This window comes from Sceloporus undulatus, chromosome 5 (genome assembly GCF_019175285.1).
Source record: "Sceloporus undulatus isolate JIND9_A2432 ecotype Alabama chromosome 5, SceUnd_v1.1, whole genome shotgun sequence".
Taxonomy (NCBI): Eukaryota; Metazoa; Chordata; class Lepidosauria; order Squamata; family Phrynosomatidae; genus Sceloporus; species Sceloporus undulatus.
This window is the reverse complement of record NC_056526.1, coordinates 35821757-35842381: the sequence shown is the minus strand read 5'-3', so window position 1 is coordinate 35842381 and position 20625 is coordinate 35821757. Positions and strand designations below refer to the sequence as shown.

General features: G+C 41.3%; 3 protein-coding genes across 6 annotated transcripts in view; 2 read left to right on the top strand and 1 right to left on the bottom strand.

Moving 5' to 3' along the window:
* FAM227A (family with sequence similarity 227 member A) overlaps nucleotides 1-20625 on the top strand; it is a 410174-nt gene that overhangs the window by 344328 nt on the left and 45221 nt on the right. The gene's annotated exons all lie outside the window — the stretch shown is intronic.
* Nucleotides 6177-16493, top strand: JOSD1 (Josephin domain containing 1). Its single transcript, XM_042469261.1, has 5 exons — nucleotides 6177-6299; nucleotides 7627-8448; nucleotides 12471-12599; nucleotides 12727-12921; nucleotides 14269-16493. The coding sequence occupies exons 2-5, from the start codon at nucleotides 8264-8266 to the stop codon at nucleotides 14366-14368; spliced, it is 609 nt and encodes a 202-aa protein (XP_042325195.1). The 5' UTR covers nucleotides 6177-6299; nucleotides 7627-8263; the 3' UTR covers nucleotides 14369-16493.
* Nucleotides 17354-20625, bottom strand: part of TOMM22 (translocase of outer mitochondrial membrane 22) — a 9649-nt gene continuing 6377 nt past the window's right edge. For both annotated transcript variants that reach the window (XM_042469263.1, XM_042469262.1), the window contains exons 3-4: nucleotides 19700-19817; nucleotides 17354-18033 (exon numbers count right to left, since the gene is read on the bottom strand). In XM_042469263.1, the coding sequence (XP_042325197.1) occupies nucleotides 17959-18033; nucleotides 19700-19817 (193 nt within the window). In that variant the 3' untranslated portion in view covers nucleotides 17354-17958. The remainder of the gene's footprint in view (nucleotides 18034-19699; nucleotides 19818-20625) is intronic.

Sequence of the window (20625 nt, the reverse complement as noted above, 5' to 3'; positions counted from 1 at the left end):
TGTTTGTTTTACCAAATGAAGCCATAAGGAAAAATAAAATAGAACCAAAGGCATGTTGAAAGTACAGTTGGTCCTCCGTATCCATGGACTCTGCATCCACAGATACAATCATGCAAAAATTTCCGAAAAGCAGACCTTGATTTTGCTGTTTTATATAAGCAAAACCATTGTAATATGTCATTGTACATAAGGGGACTTGAGCAGCCACAGATGTTGGTACCAGGAGGCCCTGGATCCAATCCTTGGCAGACACCAAGGGCCCACTGTATTATCTGGTTTGCAAATAAATAGGGAATCTAGTTATTATGGGTGCTTTCAACTCTGGACTAGTTGGTTCTGATGATTAATAGAACAGCTGAATGTGACTTTGTTTCAGCCCTGTGTCATCTGCATTTGCAAGGGATTGACTTGAACTCAGGAAGCTTGTTTCAAGAAAAGATGAACAGATAGTTTGATTTCAAAACTTTTTTTCAATGGGGCATCTCAGTTTGGTTTCGAGCTACAGTATTTCATCTGCAGGAAGTTTATGCTATACATTAATTTTTTTAATATAGACAACTCTGTCGCAGCCTCTAGTGACTGAAGTGGCTCTGAGGTACATCTTATTCTGTTTTAACCATTCTTTTTTAATCACCATGTATATCAAGGGGAAATTTGACAGTAGTTTTAAAAGTTTTGTAATATATAGCAAACAAAAGATGTTTCTACATTTCACATTTATAACATTTTGATCCCACTTTACTTTCCATGGCTCCATCTTATGGTATCCTGGGATTTATAGTTTTGTGAGATTATTAGAATTCACACTAGAGAATTCTAAATCTCAAGACATCAGATCCCATCTGATCTTGGAAGCTAAGCAGGGTGAGCCCTGGCGAATACTTGGATGGGAACCTGCCAAGAAATCCCAGGTGCTGAAAGCTATATTTCAAAGGAAGGAACCCACAAAACCACCTCTGAGTATTTCTTGTCTAAGAAAACCTTACAAAATTCAAGGAGTCATCATATATATATATAAGCAACATGGAAGCACATACACACATACTGAAACTACAAATGCCAGAATTCTATAGGATGGAGTGATAGCAGTTGTTAGCACACCCTACATATCCCATATTGTATTTTGAGGTCCCCATATTTCATATGTCATGTCTAGAGTCAGAATGTTTTTGAGAGGTCAATGACCTTTCAGGAACACTAGGTTAGGTTCCCAGGAGAAAAGGAGCATGTCCGGAGTCATGTTTTCATCTAGGTAATGGGACAATAAAATCTAGGTTGATGTATTAAGTATTTCCTTCCTTCATCCAAGTCATCATCTGCACTTCCTTTTGCATCTTGAGACAAAGATTGCAACCCAAAGCAGTAAGCCATCTTCTCTGTCTACTCCCTGTTGTGTTCCCAGCCAAATGTCCCTGTCCATCCATCCTGGGAATATCCTAATCCAATTGCTATTTTTGTCACACTAAAAGACATATATCAGTCCAGAACATCATTGTCAATTCCTGGGAAAGGATATCCTGCCTTTGTTTCCTGACAAGATAGCCCATTGCTTGGGGCTAGATTTTAGGTATAAGTATGGGTTTCATAAACCTAGCTACAGTGGGCCCTTCCCTTACTCAAGGCATCCGTTCCAGACACACACACCCTGCTTAAGGGAAATCCCACGTATGGTGGAGCGCCCCATTAAAAATAATGGGACTTGTGCCTGTGGTGCAACATGGCGTGTGTGCCATGGCTTCTTCCAGCACGGCTTTCGTATATTGCACTCGTGTATGACGTAGGCACACTGTACTACACACACAGCCAGCATACACATCTTCCCTCTGTGTATGGTCTGTGTTGCCCTCAGACGTCTCAGTCTGAGCCACTCCAGCTTTCTGTTTTCTGCTCATCCGACAGTTCATGATCCACACACCCTGAAAACCTGCAAATTTTGCTATCCCGTTTCCCTATTACCATTCTGGTTTGCTCTGAATGCTATGTCTGTGTAAATAAAACCCTCTTAATTCACCTCCAAACCTGGAGTTTTCCTCTATTAATACTTGTATAAACAGGTCCTAAAGGTTACCCAGCCTCTTGCAAAAGCTAATTTTCCCAACAATTAAAGCAACACTATCATATTTGGTGGGGACTTCCCCCACCTTTCATTGAGTAACAAAGAAGTGTTATCAACATGCTATAACTGTGCAGAGTGGATATGTAAACTTGCAAGAATTGAGGACACTACAGATAAATGTAAAGGTAATGATCAGAACAAAATATTCTTGATTGTTCTTTCTCTGTTCAGTTCAGGCAAGATGAGGGAGCAGGCTGCCTGTGCGTGGAGCACAACTAGACTACAGTTTTGGGTCAAAGGAAAATGAAGATCTGAGCTTGCCTGTTCTACTGTCCATAATTCTTACCAGGAAGTTCTTCCTATATTTAGTTTTCATCTCTCTTTTTCTCTCTTTCTTGTAATTTGAATCTATTGCTTTGGGTCCTGTATTCTGGGATCAGTGGAAAACAAGCTCACTCCATGTTCCACGTGACAGTCCTTTACTTATCTGAAGGCTGTCATCACTGCCTGTCAAACTTCTCCAGGCTAAACTTCAACTATTCCTCATAAGGTTTAGTCTCCAAACTCTTTACTATCTTGCTTTTTGGATTGTATTGTATTATTTTAATGATGTAATCCCCCTTTGATCCTTGGGAGAGGTGGGAAATATAAATACAAATTATTATTATTATTATTATTATTATTATTATTATGGTTACATCCTACAGACTCCTGGGATTGTTGTGGCACCAAACCATGCTGACAGAGAAGGCTAAAGATCTCACAAAATTACAAATCCCATAATTCTATAGTGTTGAGTCATGGCAGTTAATTCAGAGTCAAACTGCATTAATTCTGCAGTGTAGACACAGCTTTGGTCAATGAGTTCTGGAGACATTCTACTATATCCTTCTTAAACTGTAATGCCTAGGACTGAAAATAAGTGAAGTCTGACCAATGTAGAATAACTTGGTACTATTACTTCACAATGCAGATTGGGAGCCATACATCATCCCTCCATTACATACAGGTGTTACTATACATATGTGCAAAGTATAGTCTAGCTCTCCCACTCATACCTACGCAGATGTACTAAAAAGTCCTCATTATGCAGGATTGTTTTATATGTACAAGAAATTGCTACATGACATTTGCAAACAGCAAGTATGTGATGGCTACTTTTAATTATTTTTTCTGGAAACAGTAAAATCAAAGTACCTGAAATAAATAACTTATACTGGATGTCTATGCATTTCTACAAGTAGGAAGTAAGTCCTAATGAGTTATATCAGTCTTTATTCCAAATGAGAGAACATAGGATTGAAGTCTTCAGTTGTTGTTGTTTTTTTAAATCAGAGCATTACGCAACACATTAGCTCTGTGGCCACTTTGCAAATACTATGGCAGATTAGGGAGGTAATATTTGTAATTCAAATGCAGCACAAGAGCATATGTTCCAGAGACTAGGTTTGCTGTTTACAAATCAGTTCTCCAAATCAAACACATTTATGCAATGAATCACAGATTCATGACCGAGCAACAAAAAACCAGGTGCATTTTTGGGCTGATTCCCGTATGTTCCCATATTTCATTTCTTTGTGTGAAAGCCCTTGCCTATAGGCAAGGACAAGTTGTTGCTGTGACATGTCAGTATATTTTTAATTACATTTCATTTATCAGGAAATAAATACAGAAATCGGAATTAATGAGACTGTTTCTGCATTTTAGAGTTTCTTGGCAGCACTCTCACTCTTTTCATATCATGTATGATTAACTTAAGTGGGTTAAATGTTACCCACCACGTCTCAATCTTCATGTCAGGAAAAGTTTCAGCTGCTATATTTTTGCTTGTCACACAGCAAAAGGCCTAGGTTAGTTTGGATCCACATTCAAAGGATCTTGTAGCACCTTTCTGAAAGAAAGAAGTTTTGTAGACTAAAGCTTACACTACCCAGTTCTTTCTCTCAGTCTGAAAGGCGTTACAAGATCTTCTTGTCATAGAGCTGTTAATATTACAGGTCAGACAAAAAGTAGGCAGTTGGCTACTATTTGTCTATATTACAACATTGGGTCTTTGTGTGCATAGATTAAAATACCGCTGTGCACCCAAGCCACCTGACACTTTGAGGAGAAGACTTTGCACACGTTTTCCCCTGTCAAAAGATCCTGTACCATTAACAGTTCCTCTGCAAAATCTGTTAGGAGTCTGTGGACAAGAAGATACCTGCTAGATTTTGCAGGGAAATGTGAGCAGTAGGATAGTATATTCCTAGTCACATTAATTCAGAATTCAAAAATATAGCCGTGTTAGTCTGTGGAATCAGTGTGTTCAGAGATCTTGTAGCACCTTTGAGATTAACTGAAAGAAAGAAGTTGGCAGCATGAGCTTTCGTAAACTTAAGTCCCTCAGATGCGTTCGGATGCATCTGAGGAAGTAGACTGAAGTCTACGAAAGCTCATGCTGCCAATTTCTTTCTTTCAGTTAGTCTCAAAGGTGCTACAAGATCTCTCTACATTTATTCAGAGTATACTTTTTGTTTGCATTCCTACATCTATAATTTTTAAGTGGCACTTTTCTAAATTAGCATTTTTGCTGTAGACGAAATATCAAATCCACACTTTTTTCCCCCAAATAAAAGAAAAACAAATAGCTTTAGTGACAAAAGCCACGGTGTGTGTGTGTGTGGATAATGGAGGAGTGGAATCCATTCCTATACCGACACCATAAGCTAACAGGTTCATCCGTCTGGTTCCTGATTCCTTCACTGAAGATGAGATGTATTAACTAGAATAGCAAAGTTAAATTCCATAAACTTTGGTCCAAAACACACTGCAGAAACAATTCAGTTGAGACTGCTGAGACTGTTATAAATTATGGCTGCTTCAGTCTTGTGAAAGGGTGAGGTGAAACATTTGTATGTTGTGTTGCACCATCTCTGTAAGACTTAGTCAAATGTAATGTAAAATCATGTTGGAATTTTATCCTATGAGTGTCTGGCAGCCAAACAAAACAGACCAAGAGCCCAACCCCAAAGTGTGCCTCACTACACAAAGTTTCCATTGGATGTAGTGCCATTCTGTTCCACAACAACAAAAATCTTGTGGCACCATTAAGACTAGTCTCTTAATCTTAAAGGTGCCACAAGAGTCTTATTTTTTTTTTTTTTGTCACTTTCATGGAGACATGCTGTTCTTAAAACTGTATTCATTTTACATTCTCATTTCTGTGAGAGAAAGGAGCAATAATTGCTTGAGCTGAAATTCTTCTCCTCCTAAATGGCTTTAACTGCCCTGGCTCAATGCTAGGGAATCCTGGGAACTATTGTTTTATGTGACATTTAGCCTTCTCTGTCAGAGAGACCTCTGGTGCCACAATAAACTACAATTCCCAGAATTCCCTAGCATTGAGCAAGGGCAGTTAAAGCGCTCTCAGACTGGATTATTTCTGCCGTGCCACTTTGAGCCCCTCTGTTCTACAACAGCATCTGCGCAGTGGGCCCAAACTGTGCTTTTAAAGAGCTTTTGGACTTCAGCTCCAAGAAACCCAGACTATTGGCCAACATGGCTGAGGCTTCTGGGAGCTGAAGTCCAAAAGCTCTTAAAGGGCCCACTGATGTATAATTTTATTTAATTATTTCATATATATATATATATATATATAATTTATTTCATTTATTTATTTTATATTTTATTTTATATTTATATACATATATATCCCATCTTGAGGGGGAGAGAGGCTTGTTATGTTGTTGTTTTTTTGACTTTGTATTGTACTTCCTGTTGTACACCCTTTGATCTAATTTGGAAAAGCGGTATATAAATAAAATAAACATATAATTCATATACTATATGCCATTGCTATATGAGAATGTCAATTCAAAATCCTTTGTGCACTGTATCTGCCTCTAATCAGGCTGAGGGCCTGCCAGATGGGTTGAACTACATCTCCCAGAAGCCCGCCGCTAAGGTTTCTAGCCGGGAGCATCACGGGAATGATAGTCCGATACCTCAGAGACACCGTTCTAATGAGGGGGAAAAACACTTAGGGAAGGGGAGGGGTGGAGGGGAGAAGAAGAAAGCCACGCCCACTTTCCCTTGACGTAAAGAGCGCCTCGCTGCTAACGTTGGTCTAGGGGCGGGGCTTAGGGGCTGGCGCTGGGCACAGGACGCCCCCCCTTCACAGACATAGACACAACCGAACTCCTGGGGCTGCGCATGCGCGGGTTCCTGGTCCAAGAAAGCAGATTGGGGCCACTAAGGACTGGTGAGTAGAGAGAGAGAAAGAGACCCTTCAGAAGGGGCTCTGAGGAGAGAGAGAGGGGGGCTTCTCCTTCCTCTCCCTTCACTTAAGAGGGCTCTGAGGGGAGAAGGGAGACGGTGGGGTTTCTCCCTTCCCCACAAAGGAGCCTTTGCTGCGCCCCCTTGAAGCCTCTCAGGGCAATTCCCCACAAACAAACAAACAAACATATATATATATATATATATGAATATGAAATCCCCCTTCGCCCTTCAAGAAGGGTCCTTGCGACAGCCATGAAGCCCTGGGGCTGGGGCTGGGGCTGGGGCGAGGAGGAGGGTTGCACAACACCCACAGGCCCAGGATTGCACTGGCTGCGAGGCAGAAGGACACACCGCAGAAATGACCCACTTCGAGACCGCTTTAACTGCCCTGGATCAGTGCTAGAGAATTGTGTTTTGTTGTGGCACCAGAGCTCTCTCTGACAGGCTGCATCCACACTGGAGAAATAACCCGGTTTGGGACCGTTTTAACTCTTTGTGTGGCTCTTTGCTATGGAATTCTGGGAGCTGGAGTTTGTTGTGGGGCCCTGAAGAAACTTGACAAGAAAACCCCTCTATAGGTTTGCCTTAGGATCTAGCCAAATGACTTGAAGAGGCGCAACAACAACAACAACAAGGGGAGGCAGCCTTCCCAGTGATGTATGGCTCCCAATATGCAGCATGAAGTCATTGTTGTTGTGTGCCTACAAGGCATTTCTGATTTACGGTGACCATAAGGCAAACCTATCAAGAGGTTTTCTTGGCAGTATTTGTTCAGAGGAGTTTTGCCATTGCCATCCCCTGAGGTTGACAGTATATGACTTGCCCAAGGTTTCATGGCCAAACTGGTTTCATTGAACCCTGGTCTACAGAGTCATAGTCCAGTCCTCCAACCACTGTGCCATGCTGGCTCTCTGTCGTGAAATAACGGTACCATCTTATTCTACGTTGGTCAGACTTCACCTATGTTCAGTTCTAGGCACTACAGTCGAATAAGGACACAATAGAATGTGTCCTGAGCTCATTGACCAAGGTTGCATCTACACTGCAGGATTAATGTAGTGTGACACCGTTTTAGCTGCTATAGCTCAATGCTGTGGAATTCTGGGCTTTGTAGTTTTATGCCTTCCTCTGAAGCTGAGAGCATGTGACTTGCCCAAGGTCACCCGGTGGGTTTCATGGCCGAAAGGGGAAATGAATCTATACATGGCAGTTTTAGAAACGTTTCTGGGGTGCTGTGTACAATTCTACTTACTTGGTGTTTTGGGGAATTAGGATCGTATGCTTAATTTGATGTTTTCTTTCTACTTCAGGAACATACAAAGCATTGGGCATGGAATTCTCTGCTTACTGAAGGCTGAGCAGCATCCTTTCACTTCCTGCCATAGAAGAAACTGATCTTTCCCTGCTACTTGACATCTTTGTTTAGAGAAAACAAACACTCCCTCAAGAATGCAAAAATGCAGTTGATGCTTTTTGGGGACCTCTGTATTCCTTTTGGGGAGCAGCAGCTTGGCCTTGATTAATTTCATAATGTTTGTCTTTTTTTGTTCTTTTTAAGGGTGAGCATATTTTCAGAATTAGACTCTTTGTTTTAGAGCTATTATTGGACTAAAGGAAATGGAGGAAAAGGAGCGATGTGAGGAATTCTATTTGACACTGTGATGCTAGAGCCATGCAACATATATTTCAAGGGGAGACCAGGAGAAAGGCAGAAATATACTAAGACTAAAGGAGGGAAGAGGGTGGGTGGAAGGAAAATGATTCATGTCTTTAAGTTACTTTTGCAGCCATCCAATAAAGTGAACGGTTAAAGCAACAAGATTTCCACTTGGATCAGGTGGAGTTGCCTAGAAAGAAAGGAGTTATTTGCTCTTTGCTTTTCACATGTGTGGAGAAACATAAACTTTATCATCTCCCAACTTCACTTCTTACACCACGTGGATAAAAATGAGTTGTGTGCCATGGAAAGGTGACAAAACCAAATCAGAAACACCAGAAACGCCACAGCTGACGCCAGTGCGTATTTATCACGAAAAGCAACGCAGGGAGCTGTGTGCTCTCCATGCCCTCAACAATGTCTTCCAGGATGGCAATGCCTTTACGCGAGATACGTTGCAAGAAATTTTCCAGAGGTAGGAAAAACTTGGGTTTTGTCAGCATTATATTCTCATGGGAGAGGTCAGATGGTACTGGTGCATTTGCTTGTTTTATCTTGAGAAGAGACCACCCTCATCCCATGTAATTTGCATTTTTGGAGGGTGGGCCTACCTGTCTTTCTCAGTCTCTGACCAGTAAATAAAATCCATCTAGGGCTCTTTTGTACATGTATTTAATGTGTAAACATGAAAAGCTAGGTATGTGCTTGTAACAAATGAGGAACCAGAGGTTAGCTGAAGTTTCCTGCTGATGTAAACTGATGCCAAATCATGGTATTTAATACAAGTCTTGCTACCATGTGATTCGTATGGTCATTCTTTGACTTGGTAAGCTGGAAGCTGTTTCCCCCAGTCTGTGATCTGAAAGTCACTATCTTTTACAATCTCTTCTATTCTCATATCACTTCCCTTGCAGTGAGACATGTTGCTTCTACAAAGAATTAAATGCATTTTCTCTTTGGTACACACATCTCTGTTTTATGCGCCCTGTCATCCTTTACTGTTGCTGTTGTGTGCCTTCAAGTCATTTCAGACTTATGATGATCCTTCCAAAACTACTTCAGAATATTCCTTGCCTAAGAAACCCAAAAAAATCCATGAGGTCACCATAAGTTGATGGCATACACACAAGGTGACCCTATCGCATGGTTTTATTGGCCAGTTTTTGTTCAGAGGAGGTTTGGTATTGCCTTCCTCTGAGGCTGAGAGAGTATGGTTTGCCAATGATCACTTCCGTGGGTTTCTGTAGCTGAGAGGGGATTTGATCCCTGTTTTCTTGGAGTCCTAATACAGGATTCAAACTTTCATCCTTTTGCAAACTGGAAACCATGCCCTATGCAAAGCGATTTAGGGAGTTGGGTATGTTTAGCCTGGAGAAGAGAAGGTTAAGAGATGATATGATAACCCTGTTTAAATATTTGAAAGGATGTCATATTGAGAATGGAGCAAGCTTGTTTTTTGCTGCTCCAAAGACTAAGACACAGAGCAATGGATGCAAACTACAGAAAAAGAGATTCCACCTCAACATTAGTAAGAACTTCATGACAGTAAGAACTGTTTGACAGTGGAACACAAACTCCCTTGGGGAGTAGTAGAGTCTCCTTCTTTGAAGGTTTTTAAACAGAGATGCTTTGGTTGTGTATTCCTGCATGGTGGGATGGTTCTTCCAACTCTGTGATAATATTGTCCCATTCATATACTATGTGTGGTTGTAACTGGCTTGAAAAAAGGAAGGCTTCAGCTGAAAAATGACATTGTAGTAATTTACAAGCGCCAGCATGGTGTAATGGTTTGCGTGTTGGACTACTACTCTGGAGACTAGGGTCTGAATCCTTTCTTGGTCATGGCAACCTACTGCATGACCTTAGCAAGTCACACTTTCAGCCGCAGAAGGGAAAGGCAAATCTGAACAAATCTTCCCAAGAAACCCCAGTGATAGGGTCACCATAGGCTGGAAATGACTTGAAGGCTCACAACGTCATTTGCAGCTTGAAATCCTCAACATTTTTAGAGTTACAGTCCCATGCACACTTAATCGAGTAGATCAAATCGAAATGGCAGTGGGAAGAGTTGTAAAGTAGAGAAGAAAATATACAGGACTAGGCTGTATTTAAAAAAAATGACCACAAGTCTCCATCTCAAGATGCTATAAAGTGATGTTCAGTTGTTAAAACAGACTCCAAGGTGGCTTGCTGGTACCAGGAAGTGATATTGGTGCCTATTTTATCAGATATTTGTGCAGACTATTTTTCAGACATTTGTGTGGACTATTTTGATTCTCTGAAGACTCAAATATTTGTAGGCCAAAACATTACCTTTTAAACATTTAAACACACTGAAATCTTTCTTTGTGGATTCTGTTGGATGCTCTCCAGTTTTTGCTTTTGCTGTTTGGAGTTTTTATTTAAAAAAAAGACAAGTAATATAATCAGTGTAATAGCTCCTGTGTTGTTTGTGCAGTGACTTTTTTTTTTATCGAAGTTCTGTTATTTTTCAAGTCTCACAGGAATCTTAATTTCAGAGATGCTACCTTGAAAGAAATTCTCTTACATTTTGATCTTGAACTCAACAGAACTGAAAAGTCAAGCTTCTGTAAATGTTCAGGAACGTTTAAGAAAGTTCATGATGCTTAAAGATTTTGCGGCTTATGTATTTACACATATCATTGTAGAATTAGTATGGTTGTGATTAATTAACCAGAAAAACATTGGCTGATCCTCTTGATAGTTCCCATTGCCTGTTCTCTTTGCTAGTTTATCTTGTACCTAAAGTTGATGTGTTTCAGAGCAGACCTCCCCTTGTCAGTGCAAAAAGTGGAGTTGTCTCATGTTATCCTTTTCTAAAAAGAAGTGCAAGGTGCCCTTGGTTCTTCCAGAGCAATTATGAATGAACAGATGCCATCTGGCTGGGAAGAGGGAATATCTTTTAATGACAACTGTTTTTAAGGATAGCCCATTTCCACATGCTAGTTCTAATTACAGATTAACATTGTTAGAATATCACTCAGTTCTTGAACTGAGGCCAACATGACCTATCTGACTTTGTTCAGAAAATAACCAAAGTATGTGTTTTCCAAATGTTTTCTGAGATCATGTCACCAACAAATTTGGGACTTTATCAGTCTTTCAAAAGTGTAGAAAGATCTGTCCCCAAAATAAATCTGCTTCGGGCCACTTTGGAGGTATACTTTGGAGGTTTAAATGACACACGCATCTTAAGAGGCCAGCCTTAGGACTGAAGCGTGGCTTTGTGTGGCTTCTGGCCTCTTAGGATGCATGTATCATTTAAACAACATACCTCCAAAGTGACCTGAAGCAGCTTTATTTTGGCGTGTCTGTACAGGCTGTTAGGCCCAGTACAAATGGGCCCTTTGCGGCATCATGGCGACGTGTTAGGGTTGCCTTGGGGCGCGCGTGCACACGCCCTGTAACCCCAGCACATTGCCATGACGCCACAGCTACGCGGCACCATCCAGACAGCGCGCACAGCTGTGACGTCACTGCTGCGTGGCATCCAGATGGAGCAGTGCAGCAGCGACATGCTTGCGGCACCGCCAGCTGTTAACAGCAGCACAGAAAGGAGCTGCTTTTAGCGGTCCTTTTTTTTCACGTAGCAGCACCACGCAATTTGGTTGCTGTGGTGCTGCTATGTGGCAAGGAAAGGCAGCCCCAGCCCACCCTTTTGGGCGAATCTATACCAGGCTTTGTCTTCTATTTAGAGTCAGAGTTTTGGAGTAATGTAGTTAAAAGTTCACTCTTGCTACAGTTGGAAGTTTTGCTCTTCATTGTTGCAGTCCCTGTGAACTGGAGTAGGCAATTCTAATGGGTCTTGGGGCCAGTTTTCTGCCCTTGGACAAAAGATGTGGGAGCCTCTGAGGGTAGTACATACTGTCAGGTGTTCCACTTTTACGTCCCCTCACCAGAAGTGACCAGACAGCCACTTCTAGTTTTGAAAACTTGGTATTTTTGATGTTAAAGGATGCCTTGCAACATATTTAAGAGGCATATTATCACTTCTGGCTGCTTTCAGGAAAGGCAGTTCATAGACACACAGCCCTTTTTGGCCAGACTCTGAAAGGACTGAGTGCCATAAACCAGGCTGCACTTTGTCCACCTCTGCTAGAAAAGTTTACTGAACTCTAGATAGCAGTACCTTTTGAAAGGATGTAAATCTGGTGACAGAAAAGTCAGTAGGTATACTTTTAAAAACTTTGGTAGTACAAGAAGCAGAGGGGGGAAATGGCACACAAATAAAACAGGCATATTTAAACTTTGTTTCAATCCATCTTCAACCTTATTTCACATATCTGTTCTGCTTTGCCTCCTGACAGATACTGTTGTCTTAAGTTTGTGCAATGTTGTTATTATTATTATTTATTTATATAGCGTGTAGATTTGCACAGCGCTGTACATAAAACAATAAATATAAGAGAGTAAACCTGCCTATGGCATACAATCTAAGAAATAATAGGATAATACATATGTGTTTCATTTTTTCAGGTTGTCTCCCAACACTATGGTGACACCACACAAGAAGAGCATGCTGGGAAATGGGAACTATGACGTAAATGTCATCATGGCAGCTCTTCAGACCAAAGGTTACGAAACAGTTTGGTGGGATAAGCGCAGGTAAAGAGAACCAGCATATCTAGAGAGGCTTGCCATCAGTGAAAATCTCTTGATTCCCTCATGGGTTTATAACTGAATATGAGAGAGCCTTTCTTACCAATGTTTTATTCCTTCTCTCTCTGTTCAGGGATGTTAATGTAATTGCCCTCTCTAATGTGATGGGCTTCATTATGAATCTGCCTTCAAGCCTCTGTTGGGGTCCATTGAAACTTCCTCTAAAACGGCAACATTGGATCTGTGTCCGGGAAGTGGGAGGGACCTACTACAATCTTGACTCTAAACTCAAGATGCCTGAATGGATTGGTGGTGAAAGTGAGCTCAGGTAGGTTACCTGCCATCCTATCTTGTAATCTGGATGTCATCCACTGCACCCATTGTAAAGTGCAGTACATAATCTATGTAGCAGGGGTGAGCTACTGCATGGGGATGGGAGCCATTTCCCTGTATGCTACATTCCCACCTTCCAAACACACTGGAAGTGAGTGTCACTTGTGGCTGCCATTGTGCTTAATTTTAGGCTAATTTCAGCCTTTTACATTTTAGGGGTTTGGGGGGGGCCTCGGCGGGAGGGCAGTGAGTGAAACCTGTATATTTACATGTCGTTTGGGAAGGTTTGAGGCTGTTTCCAGGCAGAAAATCTCCTGAAAATAAACCCAGATATTGTAAAGCCAAAAAACAAAAACAAAACCCGGAGGACTCTGAGGCCAACAAGGTACACTTTTCGCAGCCTTTATAGCAGGGGTGGGCAAAGTACAGACTGTATGCAGCCCCCATGACAATTTTTGTGGCCCCAGGGAGTTCAAGCAAATACATATTTTTGTTCCAGAATGATCTGATTTCGTTTAGGAGGTGTGCATTTCCATCACATTTGGAAACTCTTTGTCTCGTCAGAGATCAAAAACAACTTTGGTAAAAATTTTCAGGGTCCTCTCCCCAAATATTTGAAAATGTCCACTAGGGGGAGGTATGGAGTGCAGGTCACCACATTTTGCAGCCCCCCACCCACCCATCCCTGGGCCAATTTTGGCACAGGAGAGGCATTTTTTGAAATCCAAAATATGTTAAAAATGCCCCAAAGGCTTCTCTTTGTCTGTTTGTGGGAGCAGATGCCCACCTCTGCTATATAGGATGATTTGGTTAACCTAAAAGATGACAAGGATAAAGTGTCCAGCAAAGGTCAAGAATGGTGATTACATGCCTTAGTCTGGATTTTGTCCTTCTACTTTACATTTTTTGCAAAACAATTGTAAACACTAGCAATAAAATACATTTGTCATTATTTTTTAGATTGTTCCCTGTGGCTTTAGCCAGAGGAATGAGTATATTCCTAGCCATTGTTAGCTCTCTTGTGATGATACTTACACACTTTAGTGTGTATATATAAAAACAAACAAAAACACCTTGGGATGTGGGGAAAAGAATTGTCTGAGGTCGTCTCTTACATAAGCAGGCCCAGTGCCTTTAGCTCTTTCTAGATTAAAATGAGTATGTAACTACTGTGTGTCTGAAGTAGGCTCAAGTCTGTGAAGGCTCATGCTAACAACTTCTTTTTTTCAGTTAGTCTCAAAGGGCTACAAGACCCTTTTGCATCTAATCACTATGTACATACTGCTGATAGAGCACTCAGTAAGCTCCAGAATGCAACTATACTTGATTTCTTTTTCTACAGGAAGTTTTTGAGACACCAGTTGCGAGGAAAGAACTGTGAACTTCTATTGGTGGTGCCTGAAGAGGTGGAAGCACGTCAGAGTTGGAGAGCTGATGCATGATCTGCAAATTCCCTGTCCTCACACTACAGTACTGGTCCCCTCCCCCACCACCTTCTAATGTCCTGTGATGTGGATTATGAGCACTCTTAACCCCTCTTCCTTGGAAGTCTGGAGAGTTATTTTCTCCATTATGAGGGTGCAGTAAGGCAGCCACAAGTTATTGTAGGGCCAGCATGAAAGAGCAGAGTTGCTGAACGTATAAAAGGAGGAGATGGAAGCCTGCTGTGTGCTCTTTAATTGTAATACATAGCATGATTTAGAAGTGAGGTGTTGGAATTTTCCCCTATTTCCCCAGCACAGTCTTAAGACTTTATAGCAGGTTGCACACTACTGTCTTCAGGAGTCCCCAAAGCCCATTTGGCTGGATAGTGTGGCTCTCCTTCAGGGGAGAGATGGGGCAAGCATTTCCCTCCGTATCTATTTCCCTCCAACACCAAACTTTGTAGAGGAAATCTGCAAATCATATGGGTCTCTCAGGAAACTCTATAGATATTTTTAGCAATGGTATGGTGCTTGTGGACTCCCCTTTTGTAATAGTAATTGTGCCAAGAATTAGGGGATATGTAGACAAAATGGGACCACCTTTAGAGAACTCTCTACAGGAGGGGAACTCTCAGAAGGGTTCTTTTCTCATACCTTTTACTATAACTGTGTCCTTTATTGGTATGAGAATGAAAGACTGAATCATTTGGGAAAGAGATAATTAATTGATGCTTATTTAAAAGCCTCAAGTATTTTTGTTAGGTGGGCTAGATGTAGCCTGTGTTTATTTTTCTTGTCTGTCTGATCTGTAATTCAGGGAAAATACTCACTGCGCAGGGAATAAAATTACAGGCTGTTTGAGGATGGAATCATGGAGTAAAAGGGAAGCAGAGCCAAGTTTCAATAAGGTAGGAAGCTGGTGGAAAGGCAATTTTTAATTTTGAAGTTATGGGGAACAAGATCTAAGGGCTAGATCTCTGTGACTTCTTTAGCAGCTGTCAGCTGAGGTAATGTGTGTGTAAGCAATTCTGTGGGGTGAGGTGGGAGCTGTTTGCAGAAGGTAGACATTCTTCCTTTCTGACTGGCAAGTGAGCAACCCTCCCTTCTCACCAAATCAGTGATGAAAGAGCTGAAGACTTCATTAAGAAATTGGTTTACCTTATCACCTCGTTGAGGTGTTGGGCATCATTTATTCTTCTGTTATATGAAATGGAATTTTGACTAACCTTTCAAACTATTAACTCCCCCTTGAACCCAGGTTGTTCTGTTGTTGGATTTTTATTACTGCTTTTTGCCAGCTTCATTTACAATAGCATTCAAGGAACAGATATAAGTTTCATGGTTCAGCATTTCATATAGGGGGCAATTATGTGATTAGCTACAAAGGGAGCCTCCAAGGATCTCCAGCCTATCCATAATGAATACGAGCAAGATATATCCCTTTCAAGCTAGCATTCCAAGTACCTTTCACAGCTGAATACCATGCAAGTGGCATCAAGACAAGTCTTGTTTATTGACCTCTGGAAAACCTTCAGATGTTATACTGGAAACCCAAGATGGCTGTTCTCTGCATGTACTACAGTCCAAACCTAATACTTCTACTTTTACAGAAGCCCTCCCCCCATTCTTCTGGACTACACATTCCAATGACCAAAACCAGCTAGCAGGATTTGTACACACACTTTTCACAAGCAGAATACCAGGCTTGCAGTTCTGCTTCTGACCTGAAGCCATTTTTTTTCAAGTGTTTAAAAAAAAATCAGCAGCAAAGACTATTCTCTATGCTGACTAAAATAGCACTTTGGAAAGACTATGTTTGCATGGAACCCAATGGACCAGTGCACAATATGCAAATCTTTAAAAAAAACCTATGGCTGTTTCTCTCCTCTATGTTATTTATGCCATTGTTCTGTCCACATGGAAAGTGGTGTGATTCAGCAGCTCAGGAAAAGGGAACATTGGATCACACACCCCTGGACCAGAGTTATGGCAAGAGGAAAGAAACCAGCCCAGTCCCATTGCTTGGGAATGGAAAAACCCATAATTGTTTTCTTGCTTGTTTGGTTTTGTTATAGCCTTGTCTTGGGTTTGTTTACAGAGATGTATTTTGTTTATCCAAATATTAAAAATAAGAAAAACCTTCCTATGTCTACTGTTCTACATGTTAATGTAATAATGAAGGTTCTTGTGCCTTCAAGTCATTTTTACTTATGGTGACCCTATCATGGGATTTTCTTTGCAAGATTTGTTCAGAGGTACAGTGGTACCCAGGTTACGAAATACCCAGGTTACGAAATTTCCGGGATACGAAAAAATCCCATAGGAAATAATTGTTCCGGGTTACGAAAAAATTTTTGGTGCTTTTTTCGGCTTTTTCGCACGAAATCGCGGCTTTTCCCCATTAGCGCCTATGGCATTTTGGCTTGCGAATGCTTTTCGGGTTACGAAAGCGGCGGCGGAACGAATTAATTTCGTAACCCGAGGCACCACTGTAGTTTGCCATTGCTTTTCTTTGCTTTGAGAGAATGTGAATTGCCCAAAGTCACCCAGTGGGTTTTATGGCTGAGCTGGGAATCAAACCATGGGAATCTCGCACTCAAACTACTACACCATGCTGGCTCAATAATGGTTTACTGTCATTTATGTGCCTTCAAGTTCTCTCCAACCTACGCAAACCTATCATGGGTTTTTCTTGGCAAGGTTTGTTCATGGGAGGTTGTTATTGCTATCCTCTGAACCTGAGAGTGTAACGTGCCCGAGGTCACCAGAGGGTGTCCATGGCTGAATCAGAATTCAAACCCTGGTCTTCAAAGCTGTAGTTCAAAACTCAAACAATTACACCGCACTGGCTCTACAGGTATTATTTTGGGAGGGGGGAATCCCACCTTCTCTCACTCCTCAATAGTGAAAACTCAAATGTAAACTTAAGACTAAAAAGTCTCTTGGCATTCAACTTAAAGCAAGCAAGATGTAAATCAAACCTGAAATAATGACAAAAAACACTTATGTTTGCACTGAAACTATTTAATACAAAAGTGGTGTAGCTGACTTTCACACTAATAGATTCAGCACAGAAAATCTGCAAAATTAACTTCTCTTGCATCCCTTATTTTTTGAAACAATACATTATAAGGCATGAGCTTCAAGTAAACATGCTCACACCATGGACTTTAATGTACACTATATTCTTCAATATACTATACCTGCTGGCCCATTTACTCCATTTCTTGCTCTTACTGCTCAGAGACAGATCTTAGATACAGCAGGAAGGGAAAACAAGATTATTTACACAGACAGTACTACTGGCTAAAGCTGGCCAGTATTCAACATGTTCAGAGTTGGTTTCTTGGAGGTAAGGATACCAAACAGAGGATTCAAAAGTCCTTGTAGCTGATTATAACATTGATTAAGTATATGGGGAAATCATGACTGTCAAAAGATGAAGGAAGAAAAACCATTTTAGAAGATCCAGATTAAGGTTCTGCTTCCACTGTGACTAGCTGAATGTACCACAGTTTTAAGGAAAAAATGCCCCAGCCTTAACCCAACATCAGTTCAAACATATGATTTCCAGCTTCCTTTCAAATTGTGGTTCGAATGAAGCTTAATTAAATCTTTCCAGGAAGAGAAGGAAGAGCACCTGGCATTCCTCCAGAGAGTCCTGTGTTGGGTCCTAATAAAATCTGTAAGAAATAAGAGTGTTAGAATAACCACAAGCAATATCAGTAATCAAACCTGGGCAAGGATTTTTACTTCATATTTCATGTCTTATGGTCCTTTTGCATCCTTCTGGCTCAAACAATGAGCCCTCCACATTTGCAGCTTTCTTTGCAGATTTGATTATTTGCAGATTAGATTAATATGTTCTCTAGGAATCTCTAGCTCCTCCAGTACGACCCAGGGATTCCTCAAGAAAATACTTCTCTGGCCATTTGTAGCTCCTCCAGCACAATTCTGTGGGCAATTTCTGTTGGATGCTGACCGTAGAGCTGTACTGGAGGACCTAGAGATTCCTAGAGTGGTGTTCTCTCGGGTAAAAAAGTACGTTTTTTTTATTTGAGGTTTTCCCACTTTCATTGGGGTCCTATGCTCCTAACCCAGCGAATGTGGAGGGTCCAGTGTATTCTGCAGCATTATTCTTCTGCCAAGGAGAACAAAAGGCGCCTCAGATTTAGGATGGTATCTGTGGCCCCAGTCCATTTAATGATGGTAGGAAACCACCCCAGGGCCAGGACCAAGGCCAACTCATGTCAATGAGGGCAACAGCTTCCTTGAGTTGAGGGATGAACAGATAGAAAACAAGATTCTTGCTAGATTACTGCACTACACTGTTATTATGCTACTATTCCACTTTAACTACTCTGGCTGCATCCTGGGATTTACAGTTGAGGGAGGGGCATTTTGAATTCTCAGCCAGAGAGCTCTTAGGCCTCACTGACCTACAAGCCTCAGAATGCAACAGAAGGCAGCTAGAGCAGTAAAAGTGGAATAGCAGCACTGTAAGAATGTAGTGCAGTAATGTGGTTGGTAAATAAGAGGATGTAATATGTTATTACTGGTTAGGAAACTTCAGGCAGCTATCATCATGCAACTGCTTTGATGCAAGGACTGGTTTACCTGATTAATTTCTGAAGCTAACAGTAATAGGATTCAAACCAAATCAACCAGCATAAATGTTTTGTGATAATACAATTATCACCAGTATACAAGATAGAAGCTAGTAATGAGAATGGAAGGAAAGATGTGAATATCAATCCTATCTTGTAACAGCAGCTGTAGTGATTGAAAAGTGCTGTAGTAAAGGATAAAATGTGAATATTCATTGATGATCTGGACTGTGTCTATCTATGATGGGTAGGCGAAATGCAGCCTTAAGGTTGTATAGGACCCTTCTGCTGTGTTTTGGTGTCCCTCAACCCCTTCAGATTTCTGGAAAAATGGGTGAACTGCGGCTTCTGTATGCCTCCAGGAGAGGAGATTCATATCTTAAATAAGTTATAGGATTCCCATACACTTTTTATAAATTCTTTTTTTTAAAAAAAGAATTTATCAAAACCAGAAGTGGACTTTCAGGCACTTGTAGGTTCTTTTTTGGCATGCTGTGTGGCCCAAAGGATCCTAGGACCAGATACTGGCCCTCGGATGCTTCAAAGTTGCTCACCCATAAGCAATTTTATCCTAAATGGGAAAGAATGAGGACACATGGAGTAGGCTATGGGTTATGAATATTTTCAGAAAGCAGACGTACTAGATTGAAGAAAGGAGATCCACAGATGAAAGGAATTCATTGTAAGGAAAGATACTAGAATTGCCAAATTAAAAGGCAACAGAAAACCATATAAAACTCACCTGCCGTTGCTGCATCTGCTGCTGCTGCTCCATCTGCAGTTTCTCCGTTTCAAAAACAACAGGAAGAACTAGGATCATGAAGGAAGTTGTCCCAATCCACAAAGCTGCCCTGGAGAATCTTTATAGAGAGGGAAGGCCAAAAGCAAAATGTTTTTCAGGGTTGTTAGAATAAAAGGACCTTACACAAACATCTCTGTTCTGGGGCAGATTAGATTACTGTATTACTGAAATTCCTTCATATGGCAGCATCTGACAGACCTGATTGGGAAGGACATAGGCCTGAATTTACAAGATCTAAGCAGAGCATACATTATGATGGCTAATGGAACGTACAAAGGATTTTCAGAAATAAATCACCATCTTCCCTTTCACCCTCGTATTTCTGCCTCTATCTACAAATAAGACAGAAACAGGCGGCTGAACTCCTTGTTGATCTCATGTCTGGGTGCCCGTTTCTGTCCTCAGCAGATGCAGTGGTGTGCTAGGCAGGCTTTACATATGGGTTCCTGCCCAAAATGAAGTGGTGGCTCTGAAAACAGTCCACCCCTTTCCCTGTGTGTAGCATGGGAAAGGGGGATGGCAGGCCTCCTGGTATGTGGATAACTGGATCAATCTGAATCAGACCAGATCCAGCTGTTCTCACCCTAAAAACCCTGAGGGTTTAGTCTGGGATTATTGTGAAACACCAGGCTTTTCCTTGACTTTCTTTAGTTTGGAGCAAAGTTGGGCTAAGGGCAGGAAATAACAAATCTTCCCCAAAAGTATCCATATGTCATCATGACTGCCAGCATTGGCTTAAGGGTGAAATCAGTGTTTTTCACCACTGTAGATAAGCCCCTGGGAAAACTGCATGTTGCCTGCTCTAATGTATGCTCTCTGAAAGGTTTAGAATGGTTGGTTGTCCACTAAAACTGACTAACAGGGTG